The sequence below is a fragment of the Parus major genome, chromosome 5 (genome assembly GCF_001522545.3).
Source record: "Parus major isolate Abel chromosome 5, Parus_major1.1, whole genome shotgun sequence".
Lineage (NCBI taxonomy): Eukaryota > Metazoa > Chordata > Aves > Passeriformes > Paridae > Parus > Parus major.
In genome coordinates, this window is record NC_031774.1 from 27,700,344 (window position 1) to 27,717,393 (window position 17,050).

At 39.9% G+C, this 17,050-nt stretch overlaps 1 protein-coding gene across 1 annotated transcript; it reads left to right on the forward strand.

The window, feature by feature from the left end:
- The first annotated feature begins 10 nt into the window (after nt 1-10).
- On the forward strand, nt 11-12,434 carry MED6 (mediator complex subunit 6). Its single transcript, XM_015630942.3, has 8 exons — nt 11-89; nt 5,258-5,417; nt 6,430-6,521; nt 8,706-8,788; nt 9,539-9,647; nt 10,105-10,220; nt 10,977-11,004; nt 11,383-12,434. The coding sequence occupies exons 1-8, from the start codon at nt 68-70 to the stop codon at nt 11,508-11,510; spliced, it is 738 nt and encodes a 245-aa protein (XP_015486428.1). The 5' UTR covers nt 11-67; the 3' UTR covers nt 11,511-12,434.
- Nucleotides 12,435-17,050: the final 4,616 nt, after the last annotated feature.

Below are 17,050 nucleotides of genomic sequence, written 5' to 3' on the forward strand. Positions count from 1 at the left end.
CGGCTCCCGCCCCGCCCCAGGGCCGCTTCCTGCGCCCCGCCCCGCTCGGGACGTGCGCCGCGCGGCCATGGCGGCTGTGGACATCCGAGGTAGGCCCGGGGCCCCCGCGGGGCGGCCGCAGGAGGGGTCCGTGTGCTGCTGTGACGGTCCCCGGGAGCTGGAACGGCCGGGCGGAAAAGCTGACCAAAAAACAGCTTTTTTGGATGTGCGGCGGGCTGGGGGCGTGTGCTCGGGGTCGCCTGGGGAAAACAAGCTTCTTCCTGGTAGACTCTGCCTTTTCAGGGGGGATAAGGAGGCCCTGCGGTGAGATGGCGACGGAAGGGAACAGCTGAAAAAGAGAGTTCCGGCTCTGAAGTGTGGGGGAAAGTGGGAAGCGCTGGCATGTGTGTGGGACCAAGGCAGCGAGTGAGGCTGGGAATCTTAGGAGCACTTGAGGTGGATGTGGTAAGGCAGGCCAGGTGTTAGGAAAGCCGGAAAGAAAGCTGAAGTAGCAAAAAACAATAAACATTTGGGTGAGAAGTCGGGGATATGAATAAAAAGATTATGTTTTGAAGAAGAAGCGATATTTGAATGAAGTGGTAAAGAATATTTATGGTGTAAACAAAGTAGAAGTTGTGAAGAATTTGAGCTTTGAGAAAAGAAGCAGGGGTTCAGAGGACACAGGAAAGGAAGGATTTTTTCTCCATAAGAGTGTCTGAATGGAATAACATCAGAAGCCTGTGTGGTGGAGTCTCAGAGAATGAACAAGAGCAGGTATTTAGGGAAATTTCATGAAGGGTCAGTTTTGATAATGCCACAGAGGTTTTCTCCTTTTTTGTCTCCAAATTATTAATGATTGTGTGTAGTCCTGTGTGTTTTTCTGACTGCCTCGTTTGAGATTACATGAAGGAACTATGTAGACAATTAATGGAGGAGTGCTGTATTAATTTATTAGCTGATGTGAAAAACTTGGGTCTTACTCCAGATCATTTAAGCTCCCTCAAAGTCTTTTATCTAATATAGTTCAATATATTAAGTAAATTTTGAGGCATACTTCTATTTCTAATCTAACTGCAGTAGATTAACCCTGCCTAGGTGCCAGGTACCCACTAAAGCCACTCTATCCCCATCCTCAACCAGATGGGAGAGAGAATATAATGAAAGGCTTGTGAATTGTAATCAGGGCAGGGAGAGATCACTCACCAGTTACTCTCCTGGGCAAAACAGACTCGATTTGGGGGAAATTAATTTAATTTATTACAGATTAGATCAGAGGAAGATAATGAGAAATAAAACCAAATCTTAAAAACACCTCTACCACTTCTTTGTTCCTGGGCTTGACTTCACTCTGAAGTTCTCTAACTTCTCTCCCCCAGGCAGCAAAGGTGAACTGGGAATGGGATTGTGATCAGTTCACGCATGTTGACACTGCCACTCTGTCCTCCTCAGCAGGAGGACCGTGCACTGTCTTCCATCGCTCCATGATGGGATTCCTCCCACAGGAGACAATCCTCCATGTATTTCTCCAATATTGTTGTCCTGAAACAGGCTTTTTCAGCTAGTACAAAAAGCCCATCCACACAACAGAGTTTATGGGTTTATTGCTCTTAAATCCTGTACCAGCCTATACTCCTGAGAACAAGGCTTCTTTACAGGTATTAAATTCATATTGATACTCTAAGCAGCAATCTGTACTGCGTCCAGGATGTTATTTTCAGGCTCCTTTAAGGTCTGGTTCATTGATAAGCAGATTTGAGCTTTCCATGCCTTTTTTTTTGTGAGATGCATAGCTATATGCAGTTCTCAAAAAAAGTTACTTGAGCATTTAGCTTGCATGGTAAGTTTTGTCCTAACAATGCAAGGGGACACTCTGGCATATAGAAGCTCTGCTGTTGGTCAGAAGTCTGTTGTTTCATTCTCTGGTTGTACTGGAGCTTCAAGGTCTGCTAGGAATGCCTTGATATTTTCCACCAGTCCCCTCCTCTCACAGTCAGAAATAATGTTTACATCTAATTGTCCTTTCCTGCCTACAAAGAGTACATTGTATCGGGCCAAAGGGTGGGAGCTCTTTCAGACCTCAGGCCCCCCCCACGCCTATTGCTCTCTTTTCACCTTCTTTTGTACCATTCTCTTCTGCTTCACGGTAAAAAGGAATTCAATATAGCCTGCATAACTCCCCCAGTTAGGGTTATTAGTCAACACGATAGTTTCCAAAAGCTGATACATTCCAGTAAAACAGATTTAAGCCTAGCCACTTTGGTTAAGTATTTAAAAAATGAGTGGGACTTGGATAAGGGTGAAGCTGATAATTATATTCCCTGAATCTGGGGAATGGAAAGGTTAGAAATTAAGGTAGAATGCTGGATGATCAATGGGTCTACCTGTGGAAAACCATCCCAGATTTCTCTGCATGAGTCATCAAAACCCGTAGTGAAAAATCCAAAATTTTGCACCTCTGAAAAATGGAATTGTTGGTGTAATTTTACTGTGTATCCCTTTGGGCCTACCATCATGTGGAGCTATCATTTAAATTCAAAATAGATACTACTGAAACTAACACAACTGCATTTTCACCAGTCCCAGAGTATTAGAATATTTTACCTCCACAAATTTTTTGAAATCAGGCCCTGTGTGATCTAAAATACAGATCATCAAGAAATTTTTAATGCTTAATCCATCTTGGTCTCTGAAGTTGGCAAAATTAATAATGCAGGTTGATATTCAGCACTTAAACCAACCTGCTTACAATATTGAAGTACCTTCTGTGCAGGATGGTTATGCATGCGGTCCCTCACTTTTCCAAAATTACCAAGATCTTTGTGGCCCCCAGAGCTGGGTCAGGATGGGCAAGTGCTCATTGTCACAGTGAGCATGGCCTCTGGCCTGCCCTGCTCTCTGGGCCAGCTTTGGGGCTGCTTTGCCCAGGTGAACGTGGCCTGGCAGCTCTGCAGGGCCTGGCAACCCATGGGGCTGCTTGGCATGGCTTGTATTGCACTCTGCATCCAGGGAAATGTGAGCTCCAGTGCTCCAGCGTGGGTTTCCCACAGGATCATGAGTCCTGCCAGAAAACTTGCTCCAGCTTGGGGCTCCTCTGTCCAGGGGACCATCAGGAGCCTGCCACCAGCGTGGCTTCCCATGGGGTCACAGCCTCCTTCAGGCATCCACCTGCTCCAGTGTGGGGTCCTCCATGGGCTGCAGGGGGACAGCCACCACACCATGGTCTGTGCTTGGCTCTGTAGGACATGTGGAAGCTTCCAGCAGCTACTCACTGAAGCCAGTCCTGTATCCTCCCTACCAAACCTGATCAGGCAAACCCAATACCCTGTCAGGCTACTTTGCCATTCCTTTTGGTTTCTCAAAACCTAGTGCTGGGCTACCTGGCCAACAAGGCCATGTTCAGCATGTGGTGTGAATTACTCTTCTCTTTTGCCATGGATTGCTGGCTTATCTTCCAAATTGTCTTGAAAATCATGACAGATTGGCAGTATTGTCACAAGCACTTTACTTTTGCATCTGTGATGCAAATTCCACAAGAAATGCTTTGCACAAGATGTCCTATTTTTGAAAGGAACAGGGAAGCAGGAACGCCATCCTTTCTTACACCCAAAATAAACAGTACCCTTCAGTATAACAGTCATGTCAGATTCACAGTTTGTTTTATTCTTCCTCTCCTTTTTTCCAATAATAGTTAAGAGAACAATCTTGCTGGTTATGAAGGCAATTATAAATACTGGCACTAAGCAGCTGTGGATAATTGAGTCTTAGAGTCCAACTTTATATTCCATTTTATGATACATTATCAGTCCATATACAGCATGATAGCTCTGTATATCTCTCTAAAGTGTGCCTGACATTCCTCTGAGAAATGCAGGTGTTGTTAATCATACAAAGAATAAAGAATATTTGTATTTAAAGTATAATTTTCAGCCCAACTGTTGTTGGAATAATAATATGAATAGAGTATAATAATAATGTGAATAGAGTATAAAGTATAATGAGAAGAATGCAAGTCCTTAAGATTCTAAGATTGTTTTGAACAGAGGGCTCTTTTGGATTTGAATGGCATTTGGAATAAACAGCACTACCATCACTTCTGTGCTTAATAATGGATCTTAGTCATGTGTTTCTGAGATTTCCTTTTCTGTTGTGAGGAGAGAGAATGGTCAGTGTGAAATAACATGATTGCCTCTAGACTTCTCCCTGCCTTTCCCCACCCTGCATGAAACAGTTGGGCTGAAAATTCTGAGATTAGCTAGGAAAAATGGTTTACATGTAGCTATTTCTGTTTCGTTTTTCCTGGTTTGCTAAGCAAGTAGTGGTACTTTATTAACTCCTCAGAGAAGCTGCTAGTAGTATACGAGCTGGCACTTTTGAAACTGATCCAATCATGCTTGAGCATGCTGAATTGTCACAAAAGTAAAACATTCTCAGTGGAATGATTGGTGGGAGTTCAGGGTATGTATATAGTATGTGAACTTCAGGGAGTGGTTCCCGTGAGGAGACAATTCAGATCTTCAGTCAGTCTTCAATGATGTCTCATCACTCAAGCTTTTTTTAATCTAAACAATGAATGTCTCTTCCTGCTTTCTTGTGTCTTGGGAATTCTGTTTGCTGCTCCTGTGATTTAAAATCAATGAATTTCAGGGTTTTTTTTCAGGATTCCTCCTGGATCTCCAATGTTAGCAAATTCGTTGCCTGTCAAACTGATTGTTGACACTGGTTACTTTGATGAGCCTGAGGAACATTTTGCTGTAGCATGATAACAGAATGCAGGGACTTTAATTCATATTTCCCTAAATCCATAAGACTTTAACTGGCCTATTATGACTTGTAAGTTATAAAGCATGTTAATTTAAAAAGCTTGCTTTTTTATATAATTGTTAGTGTTCGATAGTTAGATATCTGTAATATCCACTGGGTTATGGAACAAGTAATTTGCTGCAGGCAATTTGGCAGATGAATTTTGTTGTCAGGAATAGAATCTCTTGTTCAAGATTACTGGGAAGCATCTGCCCAAAGATAGCATCTTTGTGTTAGCTGTTGGTTTTTTGGTCTTGTTTGTTTGTTTGTTTTTGTATACTGCTAAGAGACCTGCAGAAGGTTAAAGGTTATCAATTATTATTATTTGAACTCTATGAAATACTTCTTTAATTTAACTGGTGTGTTTGTGTTCCATCTCTTTTCTCTGCTATAATTGTTAACTGGTGGCAATTTACTCTTGGATGTATTTGTAGTGTTTTTGTCTGCTTTAGTATTCAACATAGATTTATTTTCCCAGATAATCTGTTGGGAATTTCCTGGGTCGACAGCTCCTGGATTCCAATATTAAACAATGGGAGTGTGTTGGACTATTTCTCAGAGCGAAGCAACCCTTTCTATGACCGAACATGTAACAATGAAGTCGTCAAAATGCAGCGGATGACCCTGGACCATTTGAAGTAAGTTGTAATTTGCAACTGGTTCCTGTGCAGTATCCCTTGTCCCTCCATTCAGAGGCTTTGGTAATTGAATGGAAGCATGCTGGAAAGCTGATTCTGTGCTTTTTAGTCCCACCACTTTCCAGGGAGCCCAGATTTTTCTCTGTTTGGATGTCTTCTACTTCTTCTTATGCCATCTCAAGGAGGTGTTAAGCATGAAGAGTTCTGTGTATCTTTTGAGGTTCCAGTAAATCACCTTTTAGACATTCCTCTGAAATAGAAAAGCTGTCTTCTCTCGTCCCCCCTGCTCAACAGAACCTGAGTTATGTAATGTAGTTAAATGTTTTTTTCTGCGGTGAATAGGGTTTATGTTAGGGGATACTTTGAATTCATAAATAGTTTGTGTTTCCATATACTACTGGCTGTGGGCCATAATTAGTACATAATTCCTCTGAAGAGCTGGCTTTTTAGTATGGATAATAAGAGTAGTGAGTGTTGTAAATAAACTGATCACATATGGTCGTGTATTGAGATTGCATGTGCAAGTTAACTTTCTTTTCAGTTCTCCATCTGCTCTGCTGAGCACGAGTAGTTTGAGAACTATTTAAAGATATGATAGGGAGTTTGCAAGCAGAGCTAGAAGGCCATTAGTAAAGTTACTTGTTCTCAGATGTGATTGCAGAGAGGCTTTTACATCAGTCAAACAAATGGTCACATCATATACCAGTTCTTTGTTGCTGTATTTGATGTCATATAAATGATACCTCCATGGTGAGAGATTGTTACCTTTCTTGCTATTTATCTGTTGCTAATATGTTCTACTTGTGTTGTGTCAGGTTGTTATAACTCCCTTTGTCACATAGGGTTTGGTAGCTAGTCAGGAAATCCTTTGCCTTTATTTACTGTACATTATAAAGAAGAGCTTTCAAAGCATCAGGACTTCCTTGCTTTATTGCTGGGCCCTTTGGTTGCTCTTCACATCCTACAGATTTTACTTTGAGGAAGATACTTACTCTGGTTGCTTCTTTTTCAGCCAGATGGTTGGAGTGGAGTACATCCTTCTTCATGCTCAAGAGCCCATTCTTTTCATTATCCGAAAGCAGCAAAGGCAATCTCCAACACAAGGTACAGTCACTCACTTCTTGCCCCTGTTGTGAAGCCAAATCAGTCAGTTGTTTTTTTTTCAATTCCTAATCTGTGTCTAAGCACTTCTGCTTCCCCTTTTCTGTCTTAATCTCTAGTCTGACTGGGAGGGTGTGAGGCCTTGTGGTGGGGAGAGCCTTTCTCCAGCAGTTCCCTGCAGTGTGCCAGCAGCAGGGAGTGCCATCTTGTGGGGAAATGGGAACAGCGAATGAGAAAGTGCTGCCCTGTGCTACATTTTCCTACAGGAAATTGCTAATAGCATTCATTCCGTGTCGTATTTATTTGTTAGGCTGTGCAAGAGTGTCCATTTCTTGTTGTGATGGCACCTCTCCCTCTTACAGTGTCACTTTCCAGTTTTTAAATCAAATACCTTAGATTTTTTTCCTATCAGCATGAAAACTGGCTTCATTATTCCTTTTTAATCTTGAATTTGTTTGTGTGCGTGTGATTAATCAAATAGGTAGCCACATTTCAATTGCTATTGGACTGTCTTATCTGTTTACTGCATGTTCATATAAAATAATTTGGGTTATTTCAGAGTAAGTTTTGTAGGAAAGAAAGGTGGGGTTAGTGCTAATTATTTCTTAACTTATTTTTTATAGGGATTTAGATTTTCTATATACGTTTTAGTCTTGTACAGGACTTTGCCTTGTCTTGTTTGCTTATATCAGATAATGGTCCGTTTACATTGCAGTTCCAAACTGAGAAAACATGTATGATTGATTCTTTAGTGACTTGTTTGAGTTATTTCTTTATTAGAGATTTTGAACATAGCTTCTAAAGTGAGTGTGGAATTATCATACAGCCCTTGAGTTCTGGTTTTGACACCTTTCAGATAGAGATTGGAGTTGGAGCTACCACGGTATGTGTGTTTAGACTTGTGCTGTAAGGCAGGTGTATGTTTGGTGGAACTTAGCTGGGACTTGTTTAGTAACATTTTTCCCACTGTGACTGTAAAGTTTGTGCTGGGTACCTTGATTGAGTTGCATAGTTCCCTAGGTCAGATGTTATCATGTCTTTTATTTCATCAGGGTACAAAAATTAGTGTATTTGAGACATGGGAATGGGGATGTAAAACTGGAATTTAATGAGTTCATAGCTAGTGTGGAATACTCATACAACTGATGCAGGCATGTCTTATGACTTCTGTGTGTTTTGAAAACAGATGTATTTATATTTGAAATTCTTGAAGACAAGTTCTTGCTTATTTGAAGTGATACTAGAAAAATCTTTAGATCAATGGATTAGGGACAGTTGAGTGTTTGGGAGAGTAGGCCCTGGTACAAAGCTGTGAGACAGTAAAACTGCTGTTCTGTGTCTTGCTCCATTTTGAAAGAAGTGCTAAGCATCCTTTATCTTTTGAGAAGTGGGTACTGGCTGTAATATGCACTCAGCTGTCTGAGATTGCTAATTTAGGCAGGTGTCCAAGCTTCACAAAATGAAGTGAAGCTGAGTGAATTGTTAGAGATGGAGGAACTGGAACACATGTGTGCATAGGTAATGTCCTTAGGAACGTGAAGCTGAGAGCATTGCTATGGTTTCTCAACTGAACAATGTTTGGCAGAGTTACAGAGGCAGCTGTAATGTTCCTCTGCACTGCAGCTCTAATGAACAAGAATTTTTGATTGGTCAGTAGAGGTTCCAAATCTGATTTAGCAAATGCCTTTGGAAGGTAGTCTTTTTTTGGCAGAATGCTATTAATTTAGAAAAGCATACTCTCTGTGTGCTTAACCCCATTGGGCCTGGGAAATCTAGCTGAGAGGACTGTAGAAGTTATAGAAAGCTGAGTCCAGAAGAATGAGATCTTACATTATTGTAGGTTTCTACTGGTAGCCAAGGCTAGTGGAATTACTTCCAGAGCAGTTCACTTGACTAGTAGTAGCTCTACTGTACTCTGAAAACCCCAGTTCTGTGAGGAAAATCATTTGCTTGCCATAGGACAGGACTTCTTTTCTATCTGTAAAGCAGACATTGTTTTTTCCTCTCCTTATCAGACTGTGCCAAAGGTGTAAATAAAGTACTTTGAAGGAAAAGGTTAACAAGAGAAAATTTTGTGGTAAGAGAAATACTGCAATTTCTGCTGCTATGACTGAAATTCAGCAACAAATACACAGTCTTCAGCCAGAGCTTTAAATTGATCCTGTGTTTTTCTTTTCCTTCCCACAGTTATGCCATTGGCTGACTACTATATTATTGCTGGAGTGATTTATCAAGCACCTGACTTAGGGTCTGTCATTAACTCCAGAGTTGTAAGTGTTCTGTGCATTTGATGCATACTGCTTTATATCAGTTTTTAAAGCATTTGGTTGTCCCTCAGGCTGTTAATATCCCTCCTTCACTATTTTGAGGGAAGATCTTGTGTAGTAACAGTGCAGTAACTTAGAATAAACCCCACTGGTTAATATTGTGTGCATCCCACGTGAAAATGCAAGATCTTGTGAGAATGCAGTATTGCCCAGAAACTAGAATACATTGTTTAGGGATGAAGGATCAGAATAACTGAAGCTGCACAATTGGCAGAACAGCATGAAGTTTGAATAATCAAAATTTTCAAAAATTATTTGACAAATACATATGAAATAGTAATAAATAAATAATCAATGAAGGTTGCTTTGGAATGTTAATGTATTAACATTCCAAAGCAATTGTAATAATTACAATGCTATTGTAATATTTATTTTTAAATGAGGCTTATGTTTTTAAATTGATGTGGTATTTCTTCTTAAATTGGATGTCCAAGTTTGTTTTGATTCCTTCTGTTCTTTTAAACTATTGCTTTTGCAAGTTTTTCTCTGTCAGTTTAGAAAAGCAGTTCAGAAGTGCCTTGTGAGAGCTTGTGAAAGAAATTACATTCTCAGTCCAAAACTGAGAGTTGGGAAGTTCCCTTCCCAGAACAAAAATGAATATAGAACACTAATTTTAAAATACCCACTTCCAAAAAATTATGTTGTGTTTTCTCCTTGAGTTTTGAACACTGCCTTACATTCTTGTTCTGAAAGCTCACTGCAGTGCATGGAATTCAGTCTGCTTTTGAAGAAGCCATGTCCTACTGTCGCTATCACCCATCCAAGGGCTACTGGTGGCATTTCAAAGATCAAGAAGAACGAGGTATGTTTGCTAGTTTCTCCTGCATACTTTGGGAGAGGAAAGGAATGTAGGGAAAAGCTTGAAGCAATGCACAGTGATGGTGGAGAGGTGAGATGAAGTGTCTGAAGAGTAAGATAGGGGTCTCTGCCAGGTGGAAGGAATCTTGCCCTTCTGTGCTGGTGGGAATGAACCAGCACAGAGGCATGGGTGAGATGAAAATAATGAACTCTGTGTCAATAAAATGAGCAACTCTTAAAACCACTGGGGATCAAAACACATTCTCAGAAGCCAAACCAGCTTGTCAGGAGGGAAGATTCATCCTTAATCAGTCTTCCACAAAAAAAAAATAACCTCTGTCAGTAAGAAAATATAGGTGAAGTTCAGAGGAGAGACAAATACCAACTTGTCATACAACAAAGACCTGTTAAGAGAAAATAAATTTTAATACATCTTTCACTGATATTTTTGTGACTTGCAGAGAAAACTAAACCAAAAGCCAAGAAGAAAGAAGAACCAAGCTCTATTTTCCAAAGACAACGGGTAGATGCTTTGCTTTTAGACCTAAGACAAAAGTTTCCACCCAGATTTGTTCAGGTATGACACTGAAAAGGCACAGTTTTACTGTAAATTAGAACTTAATTAATTAATTCAGCTGAAACTGAATGAGAATTTCATGTATTTCTGCAATAGTAACATGGATTAGATAGTGAACTTGACATGGAAGGCTCAGAGTGTAGGATCTCCCTTTGTAATCACTGGAGTCATTAAGATCTTGACAAAACTATGAGAGTGAATTTTATTATATGCCTTCCTTATCTGATCACAGAGGGTCTATTCTCAGCTAACAGATGTTGCTGCTGCTCCAGTTTTCTGCTTTGTGAACTCAATCAAGACATCACAGTATTTTGTTTTAGTTACTCCATTGTTCTGGAGACTCATTAGTTAACATGGAAATTCTTGGCATTCTGTGAAGTTGTGGTTACCTCTGATTGTCTTTGGTAGTCATTTGTTCCACCAGGTCTTCTGCTTGGGAGCAAAGGAAATTATGTTTAGAGCACCTCACAAAAGTTCTCCTCAGACAGTCCTGGGAAAGACTGGCTAACTCAGAAAGTCCTGGGAAAGACTATAGTTTTGTCTTCAGTGTTTTCCAGTTGTTAGAGGAAAAATTGGATGTTATAAAATGTTAACTGGATTTTGTTTGAAGTGTATTTGGTGACCCATTCTACGTAGCCTCACCTCTTACGTATAAGAGTGCATTGCTCGCATTTTATTCCTAAATTATTAGCAGTAAGGATTGAGAATTACAACTTTGGTTCTGCTAATGTGTTGGGTTTTTTTCTTCCCCCACAGCAAAAGCCCGGAGAAAAGCCTATCCCAGGTAAAACTGTAATATTCTCATAAGACTTGAAAAATAGACTCTGTATGCAATATCTTTCAGTTGCCATGTAAGCTCTTGTTTCTGCTACTGTGAGGTGGTTTGGAATTCTGGCATTACCTAATTGTGCAAAGTAATGGATAAGAGTGAAGACTGAGTTGATCATAGGCAACCTCCAAACAGGAAAGGCATGAACTGTATCGCTTCAATCTCTTCCACCTTTTAACCATTATAAGTACGAATTTATTCTCTGCTTATTATTCTGACACCTTTGAAATTAATGTTGTCCTTGTGACATTAACAATATTTTCTAAATATTCTGAAGAGTGCTTTAGGAATGAAAATCAGAGGTTTAGCTTTCTTTTGCTGTTATATCTTTAGTGGATCAAATCAAGAAGGAACCAGAACCAGCTCCTGAAGCTGTCAAGACAGAGGAAAAAGAGACTGTCAAGAATGCCCAGAGTGCTGGTGCTAAAGGACCACCTGAAAAACGAATGAGACTCCAGTGAAGAGAGAAGCTATTACACATCTGGATTAGTCAGTACCTGGAAAACAGGAGATTCTTGCTCCCTTTTCTTTATATTTAAGCTCTTCCACTGAGACTGACAATTCAGGGACTGAGATCCCTGTAACAGCTTTTTCTGTAGAAAATTCTCATGCAAATGTTAATGCCAGAATGTGAGCTGCCCCAAAGGAGGTGTTTTCTGTCTTCATCTTATTTTGAATGCGGGCTTCTGAGAATGGTTTTTACATGGACATGTTCAGCAGCCTCCTGAAATCTTTACAAACTCTTGCATCCTTTGTCTAGGTTTCCTATGTAAAAAGAAAAAAAATCCTTTTATATGTAAAAAGGAATTGGAATTCTTGGCAAATAAAACTCCTGGCTGCTGGAATGCCTTTCTTAAATGTATACTTTATTATTAGCAAATATGTCATATATGCTGGCAGCATTTTTTTCTTTTCTTGGACATTGGAATATATTGTGTTCTATTTTGAGGAGGAAAAGTTAGGTTCCCCACTACAAATTGTTGTGCCTCTAGTGTACTTGGGATAAAGATAAAAGATTTGATAACTGGACCCTCAAATCCATGTAGTTAGATGTCAGAATGGTCTTTGTTTCTAGATATTCTTGGACACTGGTTTAATTAATAGTTAAGATGATAGTTTATTACAGAAGTTAGTGTTTTGGGAGAGAGATTTATGACATAAAACAGGCTAAAATTTCTTGATATTGCACACTCAGTGAAGCTGTTTATATTTCTAATTTTTCACTGTAACTCAAATATATCAATCACATCTCTTCCTCTGTGCTCCTAGCACTTCCTTGCTCCTTCATTAGATGTGCCCCTTTTAGATTTGTGGAAGAGTGGAAGAGAAACATCACTGACACCTGTACACTTACTTCAGCTTAGTGCTTGTATAAAACCTTTTTTTTTAAAAAAAAAATAAAAAATTAGAAATCATCTGTTGAAAAGAAATTACTATTAGTTTGGTTTTGGTTTTTCATTGAAGTAAGGGAGTGAACCTTGAAATAGTTTGCTTTCTTTCCACAACTGTTACCTGCTTTCATGCAGTAAACTGTAGTTAGCAAGAAAAAGGTTTGTACACAGCAGCCAAAAAAAGATAGGCAGAAAGACTAAAGTATGATTAGATAGCTATGTCAAATTTATTTTCAGATTACAAGACACTCTTTTTCAGTAACTTAGCTCCAGTCAGAGCTGTTTTTTACTGAATGATAGAAAGACCTGTCAGGGCTATTTATTACTGAATGATAGAAAGATCCATGTCATTTTTGTTGTATAATCCAAAGCCATTATGTTAAAAGATGTAGATATGCCAATAGCTGTTCTCAGTTAATGCAGATCCAGATCTGAAATTCCTTTATTCATGTACTTGGGTGTGTATTAGGTTTATTTCATACCTGGATCAGGTTTGAACAGCCATTTCTCAAAATGTTGTTAAAAGTAGATAAACTAGTGTGAACTATCAGATCAAGTGAAAATATAGAAAGCAGTTATTCTGGGATGCTCAAAACCAGACAAGGTGGTGTGAATATAATTAGAAAAAAAAGAGTGTTGGTTCTTTCTTGTATTATAGAAATTCCTCTGGAAGCAAGTAGTGAAAGAAGCACCAAAGCCATTGCCTCATCCACCCCCACGAAGGATAGCTAGGATTTCCAGAAATGAGACATGAATTGTGAGGCACCTCAGCAGTCCTTGCAGTTGATGGCCAGAATAAAGTCCTTGGAAATGGCCATTAAAGGAGCTGAGATGTAATGTAATTTGTAATTTGGATGTATTGTAATATGTATGTAATTTGGAAAAAGTTAGCCAGACAGATGACAGACTTCACTTAATGAAGATTTAGGGTGTTTAGCTTCAGTTGTTAGGGGTTTTTTTGGTGGGGTTTTTTTGGTTTTGGTTTTTTTTTTGGGTTGGCTTTTGTGTGTGTTTTTTTTTTTTTTTTTGTTTGGTTTGATTTGGTATTTTAATGGAGAAAAATATCTATTCATGCACCAGGGAATTGTCTAACACTGCTAGTAGCAGAAAGCTTGCTTATTGCTGAAGGCGCATACAGCTGTGGCAAAAAATGCACACTAGAATATAGTTTGAACAAAATATTCTATCAGTCACTGGACTTCACCTGAAATAAAGTGTGTTGTTTAATTCAATGTCTGAAAAGGAATTTCCCTAAAGTATAAGGGTTTGAAGAAGGGCAGTAAAATGAGTAGGACAGAGTTTCTCCTATGATGGCACTGAGAAGACAAATATTGCATCTTTATAAAACTGAGTAGTGAAACAAGTAGGAGAGTAGAGGACTCATGTTCTGTCTTGCAGTACAAGAGTAGAGGGACAGGTAAATGACAGGTAAATTCATTGCTATGAATTGGAGTTACATTTGGACCAAACCATTATACTCCATGCTCAGAATTTGAGCTGATCAGAGATAAAGGTGGAACATGAAGGGGCAGACTGTCCTCACATCTATATCTCTCAGCAGCCTTTCTGCCTTCTGCAGAAGTACCTGGTGTTGGTTGGTGTCAAAGGACATTAAAAAGGATGGATTCCTGGTCTGATCCCATCTGTGTTAAAGTGCCAGCATCTCAGCTATTGAGAGGATAGCAAACAGCTTCCATTCATTAAACAAGCATTTAAATGTGATAAGCCTTTCTCAGGGGAATGACCTTTCCCTGAGCAAATTACATTATAAAGCAGTAAGGGATGTTCCCAGTGTGTCCATGTCTTAGTAGCTGTCCAGTGCTGAAGTTTTGCTGTATGAAGGACTGAAAGATCTACTGATCCTGTTACTTGTTGACCAGATATTCTACAATAATTTCATCAGTTAAGCTGTGATATTAATTTACTGAAGTGACATTATGTCAGGTATTACTGTTGAGATGTTAAGCAGATATCTTGTAGTCAGTAATGTTTTTCACTGCATGGGTGCCTAAGCCTTTTCTCTCTTGGTTTAGAGTCTGACTGTGAAGTCCTAAGTCCTTCCAAATGACATTCAGCATTTGTAAATCTTGTAGTTGAAAGGGAAAGAAACAAGCACTTCTGAAATTTGGTTGTGCATCACTTTCTTCTGTATAAAGGAAAGATTTGGTTGAACAGGAGAACTAGCTCTACTTTTTGCTCTTAAATAACAACCGTTCAGACTTCAAAAGGGCTGTTCTTTGCCTAAATCATGGGGTACCAGGAGCTGAAAACTACCTGGGAATTCTCTTCAGAGCCTGAAAGTACAGATAAATGTTTGCATACCCATGAACAGCTATGCATATTTGTAGGTACATGTGTGTAGGTACACATGCATGCAAAAATCCAGCCAGACTGTAGGAAGAGGGGCATTCTAGCTGCCTCAGTTTACTGTGTAAAGCTAATGGTGTCTCAGGGGCAGCAGAACTACTGTCTTTGTCATCTTTTCATTAAGTAAGGTCTGACCAGGCTGTATGTTGCTCTCACACATTGCTCTTTGCCACTCTGCCCCTATGCTTCATATTTTGGTAACCTTTTCCTAGCAAGGAAAGTTAGATGCCATTGTTAGCCAGAGTGAGCTGTTCTTGGAGCAAGAAGGGTGCAGGCAATAGGAGGGACAAGGCAAAAGGGATAGATTAGCTTTGTAGTAATAGTTTGAGACCTGAATATTTTCTAGTCTTAACTGTATTGCTATATTTATATTAAAAGATAAGTAATAGGCAACTTCAGGTCAGAGGGATGGAAGGGGTGGTAAGACATGACTTGCAAATTGGGAGAGTGATTTAGTAGGGTCTTTTGTCTAACTTAAAGAGCAATCACACAGCAGAAGTATGCATTTTAAAATAGCACTACAGACTGCATGCAGATTATGTAACAGGATTTTTTCGTTACTGTGCTCTGGGTTATATATCTTTGAGGAGATATAATCTGGTGTAGTTCACAGTACTGAAATGCAAAGATGATAATTGAAAAGTAGTGGACAAGCATTCAACAACTAGCTGCACATAAAAGACTTACCAAGAAACAGTTTTTAGAACTTTGAAACTAATAAGAAAATAAATCTAAGGCTAAAATACATAGGTCATGAGTTCGGATGGATACCTAGAAAGATCTTCCTCGATGGATCCTAATAGCAGCAGGCATCCTGTATTCCTTCCTTTAATCTGAGGTAGTGCATTACAAGGTGTTTGCTGCTAATGCTGGCCGTGCTTGCAAGGAATGAGCAAGGTACCAAACCACAGAATCTGAAGCATCTTTGGACCACAGTTGGTAATGTCCACAGCTGTTAGGCCTGGCATGTGCCCAGCGTAAGGTGCCAGCCCAATCAGGACTCTGGGGCATGAGGCAGCAGAAGGAGGCTCTGAGCATTCTGCCAGATTCTTCTTTCTTTCTTGCCCAGCCTCCTGAGGGGAAGTGCCTGTCTCCAGTAGTTTGAAATGTTGCTGCTTGTGCCAGGGTGATTGTCAAGCACACAGAAGTTGGTGACAAAAGGCAGGATTCCTGAGATCCATATGGGATGGTAGAAGGGGACACCTTCTGCATTTGAGAAAGATAAGGGCCATAGCAGGTTGGACTTCATCCCAAGTGTGCTTGCAGTGCTGAAAGTAAAGTTGTGAAGGGTTCCCAAAAGGTAACAGTTGTGGCTATATTGAATCCCAGCACTATATGCCAAAAAGCCAGCGTGCATAGTTGGGTTGTGTAGGACATCCTGTCTTACCACTATCCAGATCACTGTCTTATGTGTTTGTGTCTTGCCAGAGCTGTACTCAAAATGGGGATGGTAGCCAAGTGGTAGAGGTACCTGTAAGTGCTCTCTTTCCATTGCAATGGAATCACAGGTCTTCAGAAAGGACACAATGTGGGAAAATGGCTGCTGCATAAGTGCTGTCTGTAATTAAGGTGCATTGCTGTAGGTATGTAGCAGCTGTGGTGTAGTTTGAGGCTTTTATACTTTGGCACTGTTAGTTTGCATCTATATTATAGAACGAAGGGGAAGTGAATTCCCCCCAGTTCTACCTTTTTTCTTGGGAGGTGTATATGCCATAGTAGCTATAGTAAGGGACATGCTAAGATAACCACAGGGGGTATTTCTGTATTTATTCATTTCAGACTCTAAGCCTTTCCAGATATTTTCTTGGGCTGAAATAGCCTGTTTCTGATGTCCACTCACAAATTATCCTGTAATAAAAACAGCAAAAAAACCCAAAAGCTGACCTACGGAGATTTTAAAACAGATTTTCCTACTTGTGGTCTACCCAAATGATCCCTTAGCTCAACACAAACATCTGTGACAAGGAGCGTGAATCTGAACTGGGGGCTGTCCTTGCTACATCTTCTCAGAAGGAGAAGTACCCATTAATTTGAAATTAATTGAAGATGATAATAAAATTTAATAATGTTAATAATTAATAAATTAATTTGCAAATTAACAATAAATTTAATAATGAAGATTATTAAAAGCCGGGAACGTGTTTGTGGGAGGCTAATTTACTGGTTCCCTCTCCCGAGAGCCTCTGTCCTGGCTCCAAGAGCAGGAGGCGCCCGGGCAGCGCTCGGCGATGCGCCGCGGCCGC